Source organism: Mustela erminea, chromosome 7, assembly GCF_009829155.1.
Source record: "Mustela erminea isolate mMusErm1 chromosome 7, mMusErm1.Pri, whole genome shotgun sequence".
NCBI lineage: Eukaryota > Metazoa > Chordata > Mammalia > Carnivora > Mustelidae > Mustela > Mustela erminea.
This window is the reverse complement of record NC_045620.1, coordinates 90,897,413-90,917,957: the sequence shown is the minus strand read 5'-3', so window position 1 is coordinate 90,917,957 and position 20,545 is coordinate 90,897,413. Positions and strand designations below refer to the sequence as shown.

The window sequence follows — 20,545 nt, the reverse complement described above, 5'->3', positions numbered from 1 at the left end:
TGATGTGGGGCTCGATCCCAGGACCCCGAGATCATGACCTGAGCCAAAGGCAGAGGCTTAACCCACTGAGCCACGCAGGTGCCCCGAAAGTTGTACTTCTGCTCACAGACTTTTTTTTTTTTTTCCCTTTTGAGAGAGACGGGGAGGGAGAGAGAATCTTAAGCAGGTTCCACGCCCAGCACAGAGCCTAATGCAGGGCTTGATCCCATGACTTGACCAGAAATCAAGAACCAGACCCCAACTGACTGAGTTATCCAGGCACCTCTACACTCAGTCTTAATTGACAGTTTGGCTGAGAAGAAAATTCTAGGTTGACAGATATTTTCTTTCAGAATTTTGAAGATATTGCTCTATTGTCTTCTCACTGTCAGAATAGCTTTTGGAAACCTGATGCATTTCATTTCTGATTCTTTTCAAGTAACCCGTTTTCCCTCTTTGGAAATGTTTAGTATGCTTTCTATTAAATTTATTTCTGAAATTCCACAATGACATCTCTTAAAATTCACTATTTTGGACTCCTGGTGACCCTTTTCAATCTGAAGACTCCTACTCTCTCAGTTCTAACAAATTTTCTTATACTGTTTCTTTGATAATTTCTTCTTATTCTGGAACTCCTATTAGTCAAATAGTCAACATTTTAGATTGACACTTAAATTATCTTATATCTTTTTCTCTTCTCTTCCATCACTTTGTCCTTCTGTGTGGCTTTGCAGGAAATTTCCTTGAGTTTATTTTCAACATGTTGGTTGAAATTTTAACTTCAGCTAGTATAATTTTAATTTCCAAGAGCTCTTAGATTGTTTATTTTTAAAATTCTTCTTGATAGAATTCTTTTCCTGTTTTGTGAATACAGTAGCCATCTCATCTCTCTGCATTCCGGAAGCCAAGGAGTGGAGGAGGCTGGAGTCCCAGTATTCGCTTTGCAGACTTTCAGTAATTTCCTGCTTTGAATCTCACTCCTATCCTTCACTGTGCTGGTGTTCCCAAGTCTGGGATCACTTGGGTTCAGTTTCTCCAGGAGGCTGATAAGCCTCTAGCATCTGGGTGAGAGTCACCTTCACCTATGGTGAAGGCCTTGGGGATCTATTGGTTTGAGAACAGACTTTTAACCAATCCCCTGTGTTTAGCCTTACGATTAGCCTTTCTTTCCTACGGTGCCTGGTCCCTCCAAGTCCTGAGCTTTGCTGGTGTTTGGAGGCCAATGGACTGGCTCCTTCAGGATGGAGTCTGTGGGTGTTTAGGGGATGGCTTCTTCCTCTCTACTGGATCAGTTACTAACACTCTACTGATTCTCCATTCAGAAACACTGTCCGTCCTCTGCTGTTGTCTCCTCTTCCATTCTTTTGGTAACTCTATGAGGCACTGCCCTTGCCTTCTTCTAGTACCTTTAGGTGCAAAGCCCATGCCGGGGCTCTGGGCTGCCAACGTGACACACACCATTGCCTGGCTCGATGTTTCTGGGGTAGGTGGCTTAGCCATCAGCTCTCCCCAACCCAATTCATTTATGTATTTATTTATGTATTTCCCAATTCATTATGTATTTATGTATTTATGGAGCACCTGCAGGCCAGTTTTGGTGCTGGAGCCTGGGGAGGGAACAAGGAAGAAAGTGGATGAGGTTCTCGCTTCATGGATCCCCAGAATCTAGGCAGTGATTGTGAAAAGCCATGATACTGTGGGAGAGAAGAGGAAGGCGTAACCTGCCCAAACAAGAATCTCTGGAGGAGGTTCTTGTCTGAGACTTGAGGGATGAGAAGGGGCTGGCCAGGAGAAGTGCTGGGGTAGGAGCTGTGTGGGTGAGGGGACACATCACGAGAAGAGACAGCAAGCCCTTCCAGGGGAGGTCGAGGAGAATGTGCTGGATTGTGGCCTGGCCACTTGAAAGGAGGGCAAAGGTGTGAGCTGATGGAGCACCTTGGCCAGACCCCTGGGGGGTGATGGGAGACGGGGCAGTGCTGGCTAGGCAGGGTCTGTCTTCAGGCATCTGTGCTGCCGTTAGGAAGGACGGGCCGCGACCAGATCATCCCTAAGCACACTGCTACCCTGTGGGCTGTGGCGTGGGCACTGAGGAGCCTGGGTGACATGACCTGAGGTGCCCCGCTCTAGGCCGAAGTAGTTCTCAGACCTCTGCAGTTCCTCTTGGACCTGCCGGGGTGAGTTCAGTCCCCTGGCCCTTCCTCACCAACCTCCCTCTGGCTGAGGTTGTTCTCTTGGGACTCCCTCCAGCCTCCAGAGTTTGGGGAATAAGGCCATGTTTCTCCTCTTTGCTGCCTTCAGTAGCTTAAAGTTGCCTGTCCTGTTTCCTGGGCCTCTTTTGTTTTCTGTCCTAAAAACCCCCATGTGCCTCCAGAGAGCCTGGAGGAGGGGAGGTGGGGTGGGGAGCGGGGATCTTGGCACTAGTTGTGCTTCCCAGTTCTGGCTCCTGTGGGTAATGCCTGCAGCGTCCATCTGGCGGCTGGGTAGCCTAGTGCTCTAGGTGTGAGCTGCTGCTCGGCCCCCTGACTAATCAGATCCTCCCTCTCCCCGCTTGCTGGTGCCCCTGGCTCTCCAGAGCAACAGGGATCAGACTCTGTGGACTCAGGGGTCACAAGTCTTCCCTCCCTGGGCCTCCTCTACCAAGCCGCACCCCCTCTGGTCTCCACAGACAGGAACCAAGTAGCTGGGTGACGACACAGAAGCCCAGGGAAGCCCCGGCAGTCTGGAGTTAAGGACGGTTCCCTGTTCCCGGTCCAGGCAGGCTCAGGTCATGAGTCACATCCAGGCCCAGGGTGGCTCTTGATCTCAGCCTGGACAGCTGCCTCATCTGCCCCGGGCTCTGTGGCTGCTCGAAGTCCTTTTGTAGGCATGTGGGTCAATAGCCTGTGGCTGCCTCCCGGTGCCGGTGGGCCTGTGCCCAGAACACAGGCCACACTGGGTCACCTGCCTACTGGTTTGTTATCCAACCGGCCTCCGGTTAGGCCATCTCACTGGCGGGTCTCCCCAAGTGGATCGCTACTCTGTTCACACCCGATGGCCTTTGTTTGGTCTTCCGTGAGTGGATGGCTGACATCTCCTCCAGAGACTGTTAACTTGTTAAAAGATTGCTATACCAGTGAAAAATTCGCCCTTAGGATAAAATAAAAGTAAGTATAATTTACCCTTTGGGCTTGACAAGTAGTAATTCTATGTGCTAGGAGCCCCAGTAAAGACCATAGCTATCAGCTGCCCAACTAAACCATAGATGAGAGCCCAGGCAACTGGGGTTCTGGATGTTGACTCTGCTGCAGGCACTTTCCATGCCGGGGTGTTGCGGCGATGGTTTGGTGTGGTTGGAGGTATGTGGGGTGAGAGGTCAAAGACTCCCTCACGGTGACAAGCCGCCACTCCCTTGGTGCTGACCAAGTGCTAGGCATTGCACTGAATATGAGTACTTCACACGTATTTCAGTAAATATTCACAGGAACCCTCTTTGGTAGGTGCCTGTATTAACCCCATTTTACAGGTAAGAACACTGAGTCTCCGGGAGCTTACCTTTCTTACCTTAGGTCCCATAGCCAGGTAGATCCAATGCCCATCTTTCACCTGATACTTGAAGGTGGATTTGGAAGGGAAGGGGTCCTCTGTGGAGTGGCCTGGTATGTACAAACGCGGGGGGCAGACGAGCTTGGCATTTGGAAGTTCTGGAGCCCAGTTATATCCGTGCGGTTCACACATGGTAGTGCAGGCGCCTGCCTAGCTCCCTGTATGTGAGAGGGGCTCCAGGTGGTGGGCGGGAGATGAGCACAGCCCGTGGTTGCCCTCCCGCAACCAGCTCCCAGCACAGGCAAGGTGGCCACATAGAGGCAGGCACAAGGGGCTAGTCCAGAGGCTAGACTGTGGGACATTCATGCCAAGGCAGGTAGGAGTCCGGCAGGGAGGGAATCTGGAGAATGCAGGGGTGTGAGGAAGGCCTCAGGGAGGGGACACAAGTGGTTGGTGTAGCATGTAGACAGAGACCCTCTGCAGTGAATGGGACCAGAGGGAGAAGAGGAATGGAGCAGAGAGAGAGATGGGGTCGGGGGAGGTAAAAGGAGCAGGGAGACAAGATGAGACCAGAGAGAGGAAGATGGAGAGGTGGTTGGGAAGTTACAGACTGCAAAAGTGTTGAGAATCAATGTGCTGTGTGGGGCAAGAGGAAGCTTCAGGAAGCTCTTGGGCAAGGGAGTAGCCTGAATGCATCCCGGGGTAATGTCGTTCCGAGGGCCAGGTGGTTGGGGGAAGTAAGTGCCATTAGGGACACCAGCTCGGAAGCTACTGGAGTGGGCAGGAGTGAGCTGAGCAGGTCGCTGGGAGCCCCTGTAGACTTCTGAGTGCGGCTTTTGCCCATTGTTCCACATTCCCCAGGAGCCGGGGACCGGCTTGCCTTATTAAGTGTCTGCTCTGCACCCAGTGTAACCTATTGGTCACCCTAGGGGCCCCACGAAGGGAGGATTCTGCCAGCAACCTGCCAAGGAGAAGGGCCAGCTGGTGTCAGAGATCCTGCAAGTCTCTGCTTCCGGCAGAGCAGAAATGGGGTCAGCTGTATTTGGGCTCTGCTGAAAATAGCAGAGAAAATCCCAGGGAGTCAAAAATACTTGCACCCCGAATCTTCTCTGGGTATCAGCAGGTTTGCCAGAAGCTGGCCTTGGCTAACACCTCCCCTTCCTTACCCTGACCTCTTGCTTCCAGCCTCTGGGATCCCAGTCAGAAGTCCACCCCGCTGGGCTAGCCACAGCCCGGCCCTTAGCATTAGCGTAGGCCAGGCCAGGGAGCAGTCATAGCTGAAGCATTTGTAGGATGTGCTGGATGTTGCATGGGTGGCAACACCTGTGGCTGCATCACTGGGCTGCGGCATTGTGGTGGCCTCCTGAGGGGGAGCTCTGTTCTACCTGGGGCCTGCTGTGTCTTTCCAGTACAGTACCCAGAGTCATCTGTGAACACGTACATTATTGTATTTGCTTCTTGGTTCTAGGGTTTCTCAGCCTTGGAGCTATTGGCATCTGGGGCCAGAACATGCTTGGTTGTAGGATGGTTAGCAGCGGCCGTGGTTTTTACCAACTAGATGACAGGATCCACTCCCTCCCACGTCATGACAACCACACATCGCCAAGGGTCCCCTGAGTGCAAAATCACCCTTCTGTACAAACCACTGCTCCAGAAAATGCGTAGCATTTCTGCTTTCCACTCAAAGTAAAAGCCACAATCTTTAGAAGGGCCGGCAAAGCCCCCATCCCTCTGTGATCTTCTCTCCTACCACTCTTCTCTTATTCAGTCCACGCCAGTCATGCTGGCCTTCTTTGCTATCCCTCAAACATGCTGGGCATACCCACTTTTGCCTCAGGACCTTTGCACAGGCTGTTCTGGCTGCCAGAACAGTCTCCCACTGGATAACTGGATAACTCCCTCCCTCCTTCAAGTATTTCCTCCAGTGTTACCTGAATGAAAACTCCCCAGACCACCTTCCCTACTGCTGTACCCTCCTCCCTCCTGCCACCACACACACCCCCTCTATCCTTGCCCTGATGCACTTTCCCATGTTTTCTGAAGCACCCACCCTTCCAGTACAATTTGCTTATTATTATTATTTTTAGTTTATTGTGTGTTGCCCCTAGAATATAAGCTCCAGGAAAGCAGAGATTTTTGGTCTTTTTTGTCTGTTGATGTGTTCTTAGTGCCTAGAGTAGAGCCCAGCACATGATAGGTGCTTAGTAAATATTCCTGTTGAACAAATGCATTTTCTTTAATCTTCAGGAGAACCTTGTAAGTAAGTATTCATATCCCCACATTACCAATGAGGAAGTAAAGGTACAAAAGGATTAAGTAAATTGCCCCAGATCACACGGCCAGCAAGTGGGGGATCTGGAATTCAAACCAGGCTTTGACTCCAAGGTCTGTCCTCTTAGAGAAGCTGCATGTGTACAGAAGTGACCGCTGCTGATCTAGGGGGAAATGTTCTTTCTCCTTTCAGGAATCTGTAGGATTGGGAGGTGGTACCTTCACCCCACATAGACTTGCATATGTACGAATTACCTGGGAGTCACCATGACAACAAAATTAATGGAAGGAGTAATGGGATTGGCCCAAATGATAAATTAGGAAGTTTTTTTTTTTGTTTGTTTTAGGGAGGCATCCTTTGCTTTACAGAAGGATCCCCTTCAGGCTCTGTTTAATTACCTTCTGGAGGTTGTTTTAAATAGGCTCTGTCTCTGCTGCCTTTAGAGGTTTGGAGAAGCAGCTTGGAAGGAGGCAGAGGGGAAGGGGAGTGAGCCAGACTGGGGGCGGTTTCTCCTCCATCTGGGGTCTGGGCACCGGGGGTATGCCCTGCTCTGCCCCGAGGAGGCAGGGTTTTTCCTTCTGTGGCATGTTTGGGGCCCACCCTCTGGCCCTCCCCTGACCCCTGTGCCGGGGTTCGGGGTTCGAATAGATTTAGAGGGCAACTCTGCTGAGACACTGGCTGCTTCTGAAAGCAGCCAACTTCTGCACTGTTCCAGCAACCCCTCACCCAGACTGCTTCCCCTGCCCCCACTCTGTCCTCATTGCCCAAGCCGAGAAACCAAGCAAGGTCCAAGGTCTCCCGGCCACACCGGTTTGTTGCTACAGCAAGTAAGGTTCAAAGGATTGGGGCCATGCATTTTTACGTTCCACCAGAGGTGCAGAGGGCCATGGGCTGAGCCTGGAGGAGACAGGCCATGTGGAGGAATTTGCAAGTTAAAGTGCAGCTGTTTCCCGGGCTGGAGAGAAGGACTCCCTGTCCTAGCTTCTCAGTGTGGCTAGACTGTCCGCTGCCCCTGTTTGTGCTTCCATCAAATGCTTGACCTCCCAGGCTGATCCTTGCCTATAACGTGTGCAGGCCTGGCTTGTGAAACATCAAGCTAGCAACCAGCTCTCGACTTGTGATTCGGCTGCCATTTCCGCCTCCAGCGTCCGACTCATGGTTCCAATGAGTCCCCGGGAAAAGCCTGGACCCAAGGCGTCAGACCCGAGTTCCCTGTCCTGCTCTCTCTACAGGCTGGGTCTGGCCTAGTCACACAGGAAGGGGCCCTTCCTGCCCTCTCTCCTGCCTGCTTAATTAAAAAAAAAAAAAAAAAATCTGAGTCTAAGGTGTGCAGTGGCTCGCACAGGAGACTGTGCACATTAGTGGCTGAACCAAACCCCAAATCCATGACTCGGACTGTTGCCGCCAAGATCAGGTCATGACTGGGAATTTTAGTTTAAAATGAAGATGTCCCTCCCATCTCACTGGCCTCCTGAGGTGGGAGCATTGCTGGATGTCAGGAAAAGAGCCTCAAATGCTATGTTAGCTTTCATTCTTTCTTCTGTCTCTGGAAAGGCCTCCCTGAGAAACCTGGGCGGCGGTTTCCTATAATCCCAAATGGGGCTGCCTTAGTTGGGGTTAGACTAAATGCTGTCATGAAAAGATCTCAAAATGTCCCAGCTCAAGTGAGGTAGAAGTTTCTTTCTCTCCCTTCAAACAGTTCAAGTTCCAGGTAGGCAGAGGGCCCAGCTCCACAGGACCACTCAGGGACCCAGCCTACTTCCAACTTGTTTCTCCCTCATCCCCATGGGCTGTCTTCTCTGTGTGGCCCAGCCTGGGCTGCAGCCACGTACCTGCTCCAGTTCATGGGAAGGGGACAAAAAATATGGTTATGGGGTGGGGGGGTTGCTGGGCAGGGAGAGGCCCATCTCATGTGTCCTCAGATGCCACTGGGGGCCTCAGTCACGTGGCTGAGCCTAACTGCAGGGGAGGCCACTGCCCACCACCATTCTATTATTTTGGGAGGAGGAGACACAGATTTTGTTGGACACTTGACAGTCTGTGCCATAGAAGTGACTAAAGAGCTTAGAAGTTGCAGGCCCCATTTCTAGTTTTCTAGTGATGACTCTTAATTTTCCAACAGTTATTTTGAATGGGGAACGTGTGAACAATCTACAGACTTCTAAAGCTGTAAAGCAAGTAGAGGATAAAAGACAAGTTTCCCCGACTGCTCCCTTCCTCTCCCTAGAGTAACCTTTCGTTTCTTCTGTATCCTGCCAGGGATATCTGCGTCCATTTATCCTTTTCCTTTACATGCTGATGCCAGGATAATGATAAGTTCCGGGAAATTCACTGGAGCATGGTCACAAGTAAAAGTAAAAAGATGGGACACGTAAGAGTAAAAGATGGGCCAGCCACAAAAGGGACAGATGCTGTATGGTTCCACTTTCATGAAATAGCTAGAGTGGCCAGATTCACAGAGACAAGAGAGCAGGGAGGTGGGTGCCAGGAGCTGGGGGAGGGAGGAGTAAGGTATAGGACTTCCTGGGTATGGAGTTTCGGGTGGGGGTTCTGGAAAGGTTCTGGAGGTGAATGATGGCTGGTGGTACAAGAAAGTGAATGTACTTAGTGCCTCTGAACTGCCACTTAAAAAATGATTAAAATGGTAAATGTGCAGTTATGTATATTTTTTCAGAAAAAAAAAAAAAAAAAAGACGGAAAATAGCCTCAACGTCCACTCGTAGGATACAGTTTACAATACATTCATTCAAGGTTTCTGTTAGGAAGCTGAGGGCTACTCCCCGCGCTCTGTTGCGGAAAGAACTCTACAATATATAGATGCTTAAGGGGGAGGGACGGTGTGCACCGGTGTGCTGACATTTAGAGACGGGTGAAGGCGGCGGTCAAGACTGGGGATTCGGGAACCAGACTGCTTGGCTTCCAAGCCCACTGCTGCTTGGGACTTTGGGCAAGTCAGGTACGTTGTCGGGGCCTCAGCTTCCATATCTGTGAAGTGGGGGATAGATGAGCCTCCCCCCCTCCTGGGGGTGTTGAGGAGATTAGATACGTCAGGAGGTACAAAGCCCTCAGGAGGGGGCCCGACACATCCCGCTTGTGCATTAAATGTGAATGAATGAGTGAGGATGAATACATCTGAGTCCGAGGTCACAAGCTGTCCTTCTGGCGCTGCCCGATACCTTGGAGGTGGCTCCGAGCTGTGGTTTCCTCACCTGGCCTATAGGACAGGTTTCCAAGTGTGAGAATCGAATAAGTAACGGGAAGGAAGGTGCTCAGCCAAAGGGAGAAGCATGGAATTAGCGTGTGAAGCCATGTCATTGCCTGTCTCTGTGGCAATGGCCTGCCCTGGGCTTGTGGGTGTCAGGGGGGTCACTGCAGGATGGGGAATGCGTCTGTAGCACTGGGCCTCTGGCCTTGGGGGGTGGAGGAGGCAGTCCTTGAACTTGAGGGGCTTGGTCGTGGTCATGGGTTGCCAGCTCTGTGCCACTCAGTCGAACTTGGGCAGGAGGGGAGTAGGAGGGACTGGCAAGGGACACTAGCCCCCCCACCCCTGGCTGCAAGAAGGAGTTTTGGGGACCCCAGGAGGATGTCGGTTAACCCTCCTCCTCTTCTTGTGCCTTAGACCTGGCAGCCGCTCTGGCCTGTCCAGGCATCAGTCTGCCCCAGAGGCCTCTGGAGAGTAGGGAGCACATGAGCCTGGAGGCCAGGAGGCCTGAGGGGGCCCATCTCCATCCTGCCACCAGCCCTTAGGACCCTGCTGAGTTACGCAGTCTCTTGCAGATGAGTTGGTTTGTCTGAAAATAATCTGTCCACCTCCCTGGCGTGTTGTAGGAATAAGACACTAGAGATGAAACTGCTTTGAAAAATAAGTCCATTAAAAAATACATTGCCTGGGATCGAGTCCCACGTCGGGCTCCTTGCTCCGCAGGGAGCCTGCTTCTCCCTCTGACTCTGCCTGCCACTCTGTCTGCCTGTGCTCGCTCTCGCTCGCTCTCTCTCTGACAAATAAATAAATAAAATCTTTAAAAAAAAAAAAAATACATTGCTCATTTGAATGACTTCTCTGTTTGAGGCTTTCACGAAGCATGTTCTGCAGCCCGAGTATTCTAGATACACACATCTCATCTAAACCTCGGTGTTCCGGTGAGCCAGGTGCTGTGACCAACAGCCCTAGATTTCAGGAACTTACACACTAAGGTCTGTTTCTCTCCTTCACTGCTGCTCGGACACTGGGCTCCTTTCCCCTCATGGCTGTGCTGCCCCGCCAGCCTCCCGTGGATCCTCCACAGGAGGCTGGCCAATGTCACCTCTACCCCCGTCCACGCGCCAGCACCCCTCATATGAGCCTTCCTGACGGTGAGGGGGGCTGGGGATGCGGGCTTCGCGTGCGCCCAGAGGGAAATGCACCCTGCCGTGGAGCAACCAGTGTGAACCACCAGTGTGGTTCTGCCCTCCTGTTACAAACCTCCATTGTACTGATGGAGACACGGAGGCACACAGGCGAAGTGATTGGCCCAGTGCCACACATCCAGTAAGTGATGTGAACACAGGCCCGCCTGATTTAAATACCTGTTCTTTACACCGTTCTTTGTTGTCTTAGGCCCATGTTTGCCGCTCAGGTTGTTCCTCAGAATAATGAGGAATTTTCCCTTCTTTCTCTTTTTCTCTTTCTCTCTCTCCCTCCCTTCCTTCCTTCTTTTCTCCTTCCTCCCTCCCTTTCTTTCTTTTTCTCTTTCTCTCTTTCTTTTAGTATTGTATGAGATCTTACATTTTTTTTAAATAAAATTTTAATTTTAGAATAGCTTTAGATTTTCGGTGTGCTCAGCCCTGTGGGAGATGCCGGGGCGGGGGTGGGGGGGACAGCCTTGGAGGACAAGCCCCTGCCTCCAAGGAGCTGGACCCAGAAATGGGAGCTTCGGATCCTAGGTGGGAAATACGGGATGTCAGGAGTCTGTGCACAGGGCCTGGGGTTGCACCGAAGGTGGTGCTGGGATTGGAGATGCACTGCATAAAGGCACTTCCTGGGCAAAGGGGATCAGCCTTTTATCACTTCATTTTACCTCTTTGCTGTTGCGCTCTGACTTGGTGTCTTTGGTAACAGGATTCTGCATTTGGTTTTTCTCCCTTCTGTCCCCTTTTTCCATACTTAGAATTTTTTAAATTGACCACTTCTAATCTTCAATGGTCTGGAATCGTAAAAAATCAAATATGTTTGTAACATGTCAGGGTAATTAGGCTGCGAATGAAGGGTTTAGGGACTCTGATGGAAGTAAAATGCATAAACGTGAGCTCCTCAATCTTATGCTTCTGTTTCTGCTACCCAGCGGCCTTCTGCTGCTTCATTTATATTCCAGATGACATTGCCACGTAACTGAAGCGTAACTGAACTGTGCTGTTGTTAAAACCAACCTCAACTGCTGGCCACCTCTTCCCTCTCGCCTCATACCTTCTTGCTCCTTTGAAAATGCACTGCCTTTGGGGTGCCTGGGTGGTTCAATGGGTTAAGCCTCTGCCTTCTACCCAGGTCTTGATCTCAGGGTCCTGGGATCGAGCTCTGCATGGGGCTCTCTGCTCAGCGGGGAGCCTGCTTCCCCCTCTCTCTCTCTCTGCCTACCTCTCTGCCTACTTGTGATCTCTGTCTGTCAAATAAATAAATAAAATCTTTAAAAAAAGGCATTGCCTTTTTGCCCACGTGCACATTTTTATTTGCTATGTTTTCTTGATTCTAAACATTTCATCTTACCACATTTTAACGTCTCTCAAATGGATGAGTCTTAATGGATGGAGGTCTTGGGATGGAGGTCTTCTCACTGGCACATGACAATACCTCTTAGGATCAGTGATATCTTAGACTCAGTGAGGTTCAGTATTGATATCGTTTGAAGGAATTGGGAATGGTTCTGTCGGTCCAGCCTGTCTCCCACCCCCGTGTGGGAGAGACAACCTCACCGCTTGCTTGAAAGCAGCTTTCTTCCTCTTGCAACCTTCTTACAAGAACCACAACAATAGGGATAATAATACCCACAGCGGTTAGCAGCCATAAAGCACCTACTCTGTGCCGAGCACTGCTCCAGGCACCTTTCCCAGACCTCTTCTGTGATGGTGGAGGCACCGCTATTACCCCATTTTGCAGGTAAGGAAATGGAGGCTCAGAGGAAGGAGGGGCAAAGCCAGGAATCTGGGCAGTCCATCCAGCTTTGAAGAACTCATGCTATGATGCTTCTAGTGATTCCGGGAGACAATGGAAGTGTCTTGATTCAAATCAGGGCTTCATACCTGGCTGTACCTTAGAATCAACTAGAACATTGGTGGAAGAATTTTTCAAGTAGTTTTACAGCACAGCCAGAGGAGAGAACCCTTGGTTTGCATGGTCTGCGTGAGATCCCCTGGTTCTGCTGTCCTGGGATGCCTGATGCCACAGCTCCAGGGAAGCCACCAGGCTTGGGGGTGCCAGGGCAGCCTGAGCCTCTTGTACCCTTTGGGGCTAGATCTCTTGGTTAAAAAATGTAGTTTATGAGACTGTCAATTGATATGGGCTTTTAATTTTTGTCCTTTATTTTCTTTTCCTTCTCCCCCCCCGCCCCCCCATCGTTCCTTCCTTGCAGCTCTGGAGTGCACAGAAAATCAAGCAGGTAATTCTATTTTGGATTTGTTTCTTTCCCTTGGCCTGCTCTGCCCTGGGGATTCACGGTTGTGCCCCATTAGCCAGCCCAGCTGCCTTGCCCTTTCTCCTTCCCCCATAACCAGGGCCTGAGTTTCTGACTGCCAGAACTCAGGCCCCTTGCCTTTCCCTGGGCCCCTGAGCTCCTTCCCTGTGGGGGCCTTCCACAAAATCTTTACATGCCTACCAAATACCAGGCCCCGGGGACAGAGGATCTGCCAGATAGATGTAGTCCCACTCCCCTGCATTCAGCTTTGAGTGAGTGTCAGGAAAAGTCCTGTTGGGGGCCCATGTTCTGGTGTTCTCTTGCCTTGAATGGTGGGAAAGGACTGACCAGCCAGTCCTTGGGGAGCTCTCCTTTCCCTCTTTCCTCCCTCTCTTGTCCCCCTGTCCACTCCCCTCCCCTCCCCACAGTCACCCTGTGCCTTGTTCTCTGCTCTTGCCAGGCTATTCTACACCCAGATACCAATGAGAAGATCTTCATGCCCTTCAGAATGTCAGGTAAGCCCATGGGACCCTTCTGATTCTGCCCAGCCTCGGGCGCTGGTCCCAGCTCTGGGAACACCCAGGGGCCGCAGTCCATGGAGGGACAGAACCTGTGACATGCCGAGCCACGTTTTTCCCTGCATGTTCCCCTTGGCTCAACTTTACAGACCTCTGGCCAGGCCTCAGAATCACCTATGGGGCTTTAAAAAAAAAAATGTGCCCGTCTTCCTCTTCTGCCTGAGTGGTGGGGGTGGAGCGGAGGCCTCCATGGGGGAAATCGGGTGCCCCCAGCTAGTTAGATACTACTTACTTAGCGACAGCCTCAGGGGTGACACTGGAGGTGGAGTCGGGCAGGCCCTGCTTTCTGTGAGTCATTCCTCCCTAACCTTCCCTGTGCATATCGTGCTCTTTCCCTCCAAACCACGCTCCCTTAAAGGTGCTTAATCCCCAGGCTCCCCTCTACTCCAGAATGCTGCGTTGGCATGAGTGCCCATCCATGGGAGGTGGATCCCTGTTCTGTGGAGACCGGTGGCGGAGGGGGTGGCATGGGGGAGTGGACAGAAGATCCCTGCCACCAGGAAGTCCCTGCCCTGGGGTCACGAGAGGGAGAGCTCTGTGTGCCCAGCTTCGTAGTCTAGAGAGCGCTTGCACGCCCTGAGCCGGGGGCCAGCGTGTCCATCCTGCCTGTAGTTTCGAGAGGCTCCAGGCCTTGTCCAGAGTCACACAGTGGAGGTCAGCGTCACACCAGAGTGCTGAGGCCTACTCTGTGACTTTTCTCAGTGCACTGGGGCACTCTGGCAGGGTTGCGGGGAGGGCTGCTGGCTGCTGCCTCAGAAAGTCCTCAGGGGACTGGAGAAAGGGTCTCCCTCGGGGGCTGTTCTCAGCTGGCTCAGTCAGGATCCTCACCCCCAGGGAGCCTGACCTCATGTGGGTGACAGAACACACAAGCATGTGACACCATTGTGCCCACTGAGGCAGTGAGTGCCCCCTGAGCCTCTGTGCTTGGCCGTGAGGGGGTCCCAGGCACCACAGCCTCAAGTGTCTTGTAGCTGTGGCTGTTGGTGCGCACAGTCCCTGCACGTGGCCACAGCAACCTCTCACCTGGGGCCTGGATTCTCTTTTGTCACACTCCCATCAAACCTTGGATCTGTCTCCAGAGGAATGTGGGCAGGAGAGTGACAGCTCACAAACCCTTGCTTTAGAGGACTCAGATAAGCGTGGTCGTCTGTGGTCCCTCCCCCAGCTGACTGACTGCCGTAAGTCAGAGGTCAGGGACTCGAGGCTGCCCAGTGACAGCAGAGTGGGGCCTGTGGAGGGAGCCTCCCACAGTGTGGGGGCAGTGAGCAGTGAGGAAACAGTGCTCTATCCTGCCCTCCTCAGGGTGTCTGGCCAGGGTACGAGAAAGTTACAGAGGACCTCTGGCATGTAGAGGGTTTGGGTTAGGGTTAAGGGGTTAGAGTTAGGGTTAGTGTGTGGGGAGTTCCCTTTCCAGAATTGGTCATGATGCCGGGGAAGTAAAGATGTGTGCTAGAAAGGCAAGGTCAGAGGAGAACATTCCAGAGCCTTTGGAAGCTGTGGAATGTGTGGAGTGGGTGTGGGCCAGTAATGTCATACATCATGGGGGAAATCATGGGAGGAACACTGAGTATAGCGTGATGGTCCGCCAGCAGTGGGCAGCCTGCCCTTGGCAATGGGCCCCTGAGTTTTGGAGGGGAGTAAGAACTGTCTGGCTAAAGGGGGACAGAGAGAGGGCGGCAGAGGGACACAGGGGAGCCCTCTCTCCTGGGGAGGGCTGAGCCAGGAAAAAGTCTGGGGGCTGGAGGAGCCTCATCAGGGCCACTGACCAGAGTAAACCCAGAAGCCTCTTCCAGTGTCTCTGTCGAGTGGTGGGTAGGATGGCGACGGTGGGACCGGAAGCCCTGACCCTCTTCTTTCCCCGCTTCAGGTTACATTCCTTTTGGAACGCCAATTGTAAGTATCACCTGCAAAGGGTTTTCTTCTCTAAAACATTTTTTTAATGTATAACTTTACAGCATTGGTCATAAATATTTGAGATGTTGATTGAGGATAAATTCCTGGAGGGGAATTATCAGATAAAGTGGCGTTTAAGTCTTTTTCTTTCTCTTGATGCGTATTGTCCAGTTTCTTTCCATAAAGGCGTGCGTGCCCACATGCAGCCAACACAGAGCCTCAAAGTGCATTCTCCCTGCCGGCTGCCATCCCGAGTATCGTCACCAGGACTTGCTAGTCACAGGCGAGTTTTCCGAAAAACTTAGGAAGTCAGAAAATAAGCACGCCTTCTGAAACCTAAACTTTAGAAAGAACTCAGAAAGGAGTCAGTATTCTTTTTGCTTAGTTCTGGAATCAGGGTTAGGTTTGTTCTGTTTAAAAAAAAAAAAAAAAAAAAAAAAAAAAAATATATATATATATATATATATATATATATATATATGAGCAAAACTAATATACAGCATGGTAGGGTTTTACAAAGCAAACACAAGTAAGGCTCACTTAGAGCATTAGCAGCCCTCAGCACCCTCTCCCACAGCCCCCAGTCCCCCAGGGAATCACTTTTCTGACTTCCCCCACTGTGTTCCTGTCCGGCCTGTTACTGACTGTTATGTAAGTGAATCATCAGGATGTCCCTGTCCGGGTCTGGCTCCCTTCACTCAACATGGTGAGACTCATCCGTGTTGTTGCATGTCATAGTCATTTCTCATGGCTGATGGGTTCGTAGCCCTGTTGTTACAACTATATCAAAATTTATCCATCCTACTTTGGGTGAACCCTGGGGCTGGTTCCGGTTTGGAGTTCACACAACAAGCAGTGCGGCTTTGAATGTGATTGTACAAGTCTTTTAGAGGCTGTTTCCCCTCATTTCTCCCAGATGATACCACAGGATTAGAGAACCACCGAAGGCAGCTCTCGATCCTAGATCTGTGATCTGGACGGGGGTGTGTGTGAATGTTGTGTGGTCTCTTGTGAAGTGAAACATACATTAACATCCAGTGTGAGCCAGTAACTGTGATTTTGGGCATTTACTTCAAGAGAAAGGAGTACATAAATGTTAATCGTTGCTTTCTTCCTATTAGCATAAAGTTGAAAAACAAAAGAATGACCAACAGATACTAAAACCATGAGTGAAAACCTAACTGGGAAGAGAGTCGTCACCTAGTTGCAGTATTTCCCATGTATTTCCCAGATATCATTCTTTCTATATTTATGGGCAGGCCCTCTCCTGTGAATAAGAGTTTTCCCCCTTCTGCCTCCCCCTTTAATGTTTTTACAATGATCAGTATGTTCAGGGCAATTTTTTTGATTCAGTAACAATTTACTTCTGTTATTATTCATTTTGATCTACACATTGTGCCAAATGTGACAATTAGGAACCCTTTAGAGCTATTTCTCTGTCCATATGACGTGTCTTCCGTTTCCTCTGAGAACTTCAAAACTTCCTGGCACGAGGTGTGGGTGTTCCAGACCCATCTTGTACTTGCTGAGCCCCAGTCCTGGAATCGTCTGTTTCTCCAAAGCGCTCTCGTTCCGTTCAGGGGAGAATGGTGTTTGGACACCAAGATCTGGATGTGAGGTGCGCTCACCGTTACTGGAGAGTCATTGTTTCTAGGCCCTCTTAGCATTCAGACTTAGGAGATACGACTTCAGAATGATGAGTTCGTGCCAGTAATTCCAGTCCAGCATCTTAGCCGTCTCACACTCCTCCCATCCCGTATTTCTGTCTCCCTTCTCCGTGAATGAGAATCCAACAACCATATATGTACTCACTTACCAAGTCTTATACACAGATGAGAGCATTTCAGAATTGCTACATCAGCCCTATCCCCACTAAGTGTATTAACTTGAGATTTCTTTGATGTTCTTAGAATATATCCTAATGAGGGTATACAGAGAATTGTGTTCAAAAGTTATTTGAATTGTGTGTTTCTTCTGTGTGATTGTTATTTGTTTGATATACAGTTGGGTTTATTTGTTGTTGGCGTTCGGTTTTAGTTGCTTCCTCCTTCTTATTGATTTTTTTAAAGATTTTATTTATTTATTTGAGAGAGAGAGAATGAGAAAGAGAGAGTGCATGAGAAGGGGAGGGTCAGAGGGAGAAGCAGGTTTCCCTCTGAGCAGAGAGCCCGATGTGGGGATCGATCCCAGGACTCCAGGATCATGACCTGAGCCGAAGGCAGTCGCTTAACCAACTGAGCCACCCAGGTGCTCCTGATCTGTTTTTTTTTTGGAAACTTGTAAAATATTAACATCATTCAAAAGTCAAAGCTACATTAAAAAGGCATGATACAGGGGTGCCTGGGTGGCTCAGTGGGTTAAGCCGCAGCTTTCGGCTCAGGTCATGATCTCAGGGTCCTGGGATCGAGTCCCACATCGGGCTCTCTGCTCAGCAGGGAGCCTGCTTCCTCCTCTCTCTCTCTCTCTGCCTGCCTCTCTGCCTACTTGTGATCTCTCTCTGTCAAATAAATAAATAAAATCTTAAAAAAAAAAAAAGGCATGATACAAATTCCATTCCCCTCCTTATCCCTTTTATCTCCTCCCCACCCATCCTCTGTGGGTAAACAATTTTATCCTTATTTCTTTTTCTAAAAATGAGCAGATGCAAACATATTTCCCCTTTTTTCTTATACAAAAGGTCGCATTCTACAAGACTCTGTGCACAGTGTTTTTTCCCACTTAATGACATATTCTGGAAATCATGACCCATCAGTTTATAGAGGTCTTCATTCTTTTTTTTTTTTTTTAATAGCTATATGGTAGTCTACTATGTGCAAGTACATAATTGATTCCGCTAATTTCTTGCATATGGAAGTTGAGACTATTTCCACTGTTTTGCTATTATGAAGAATGCCAGAATGGGTAATCCTGGGCATATTGTTTTGATGCTGTTAGAGATATATCTTGAGGGTAAATTTCTAACTTCTGTGAAATGACTAATTAAATAGACATTTCTGGAACCACTGAGCAAGAAAAAAGAAGATGCAAATAAACATATTAGGAACAAAATGTACAATAACTATAGATACAATAGGAGTTTAAAACCAGAACACACTGAACGATCTGGGGTAATAAATTTGAAGACATATAAGAACAGGACACCTTTCTGAGGAAGTATAGCTTCCCAGAGATCGCCAAGAGGAAATATCGAGTTTGAATAGACTATGAATAGAGAGAAATTAAATCAGTTGTTTAAAATACATGCACCAAAGAACAAACAAACAAACATCACTAATAGACGCCCACAGTCTTCCCGGTGACCACTCTTGGAATAATAGCCAAACTCAATTTTCATTTAACTCCTAAAAGAGAATTAAAAAGAGGAAATGTGGGGCGCCTGGGTGGCTAATTCGTGAAACATCTGCCTTCAGTTCAGGTCATGATCCCAGTCTCCTGGGATGAGTCCTGCATGGCGCTCCCTGCTCGGCGGGAAGCCTGCTTCTCTCTCTCCCACTCCCCCTGCTTGGGTTCATTCTCTCTCCCTGTGTCTCGCTCTGTCTTCCGCTTAGGTCATGATCCCAGGAACCTGGGATTGAGCCCCGCATGGGCTCCCGACTCAGCGGGGAGCCTGCTTCTCCCTCTCCCTCTGCCCTGCTTATGTTCCCTCTGTTTCTCTCTCTCTCTCAAATAAAGAAATAAAATCTTAAAAAAAAAGAAAGAAAGAAAAAGAAGAAATGTCTCCCAATTCATCTATGAGGCACTTTGAGACAAATACCAAAGAAGTAAATTGAAGAAAGAAAAATTATAGGCTAATATCACTTATGAAATTGCATCTAGGAGTCTAAGTGAAATAACAAGTCGAATCCAGCAATGCATTAAAACATGTTCATCACCAAATAATTTTTAACCCACTGAGCCACCCAGGCGCCCCATCACCATCAAATAATTTTTACCAAGAATGGTAATATTAGAGAATGTATTAGTATAGTTCGTCACATTAATGGAAATGGAAGAAGAAATGTGATAATCCTGGTAGATTTAGAAAAATCATTTGTTAAGATAAAACGTAACTCCATTTATGACTTTTTTTTAAAAGAGTGGGTTAGATTCAGAAGGGAACTTTGTTAACTCATAGAGGTTTATCAAAAAAATAAAATCCCAATCCCAAAGCAAGCACCGTCCTTAAAGATAAAACAGATAAAGGTAAATTCTTAATGTCTGGAACAGCATAAGAATACCTATTTCCAACATTTTCCTGGGAGACTAAGGACTACTAGAGACCAGAACTACTATTTTAGGGGCTCCTAGGTGGCTCAGTGTGTTAAGCTAACTCTGACTTCGGCTCAGGTCATGATCCCAGGGTCCTGAGATGGAGCCCCGCATTGCATCGGGCCTTCTGCTCGGTAGGGAGCCTGCTTCCCCCTCTCTCTCTGCCTGCCTCTCTGCCTACTTATGATCTCTCTCTCTCTTTCTCTGTCAAATAAATAAATAAAATATTTTAAAAAAAAGATCTACTATTTTTAAAAGATATCTGGATGTTAGACCAGTATAAAAATTTTTTTGGAGGCCCATGAACCTATAGAAAACATTTAGAACATGATATATTTTTTTTAAAAAGCATTTACAATTGCACTTAAAACTATAACGTATTGGAGCAACATTTCTCAAGGTTTGTCTCCTGAGACAAGGGAAACAAAAACAAAAATAAACTATTGGGACTACATCAAAATAAGAAGTTTCTGCACAACAAAGAAAATCAACAAAACTAAAAGGCAACCTACCAGATGGGAGAAGATATTTGCAAATGATACATCCAATAAGGTATTAATATCCAAAATATATAAAATACTTACATGACTCAACACCAGAAACCAAATAATCCAATTAGAACATGGCCAGAGGACCTGAATAGACATTTTTCTAAAGAAGACATGCAGATGGCCAACAGACACATAAAAGGATACTCGACATCACTCATCCTCAAGGAAATGCAGATCAAAACCACAGTGAGATATCACCTCACACCTGTCAGAATAGCTAGAATCAAAAAGATGAAATAGCAAGTGTTGGCGAGGTTGTGGAGAAAGAGGACCCCTCATGCACTGTTGGTGGTAATGTAGACTGGTACAGCTACTGCAGAAGACAGTGTGGAGGTTCCTCAAAAAATTAAAAATAGAAGTACCGTATAATCCAGTAATTCTGTTAACCTAAAGAAAATGAAAACACTAATTCAAAAAGATACATGTAGTCCTATGTTTATTGCAGCATTATTTATAATAGCCAAGATACAGAAGCAATTCAAGTGTCCGTCCATAGAAGAATGGGTAAGGAAGATGTGGTGTATGTACATACACACACACATATACATACATGCCATGGAATATATATTTTTATATATGTGTGTGTGTGTGTGTGTGTGTGTGTATGGAAAATATGCCATGGAACACATCATGGAACATTACTCAGCCATAAAAAGGATGAGATCTTGCCATTTGTGACAACATAAATGGACCTTTAGAAAGTATTATGCAAAGTGAAGTGAGTCAGACAGAGAAAGACAAACATCATATGATGTCACTTATATGTGGAATCTAAAAAAACAAAACAAATGAATAGCCAAACAGCAGAAGCAGACCTATAAATATAGAGAACAAACTGATTATTAGCCAGAGGAAGGG

The 20,545-nt window shown here is 48.6% G+C and overlaps 1 protein-coding gene across 2 annotated transcripts in view; it reads left to right on the top strand.

Annotated features, from left to right (window-relative positions):
- SFXN5 (sideroflexin 5) overlaps positions 1 to 20,545 on the top strand; it is a 114,232-nt gene that overhangs the window by 26,280 nt on the left and 67,407 nt on the right. For both annotated transcript variants that reach the window (XM_032352455.1, XM_032352453.1), the window contains exons 4-6: positions 12,376 to 12,402; positions 12,878 to 12,932; positions 14,863 to 14,888. In XM_032352455.1, coding sequence (XP_032208346.1) covers positions 12,376 to 12,402; positions 12,878 to 12,932; positions 14,863 to 14,888 — 108 coding nt within the window. The remainder of the gene's footprint in view (positions 1 to 12,375; positions 12,403 to 12,877; positions 12,933 to 14,862; positions 14,889 to 20,545) is intronic.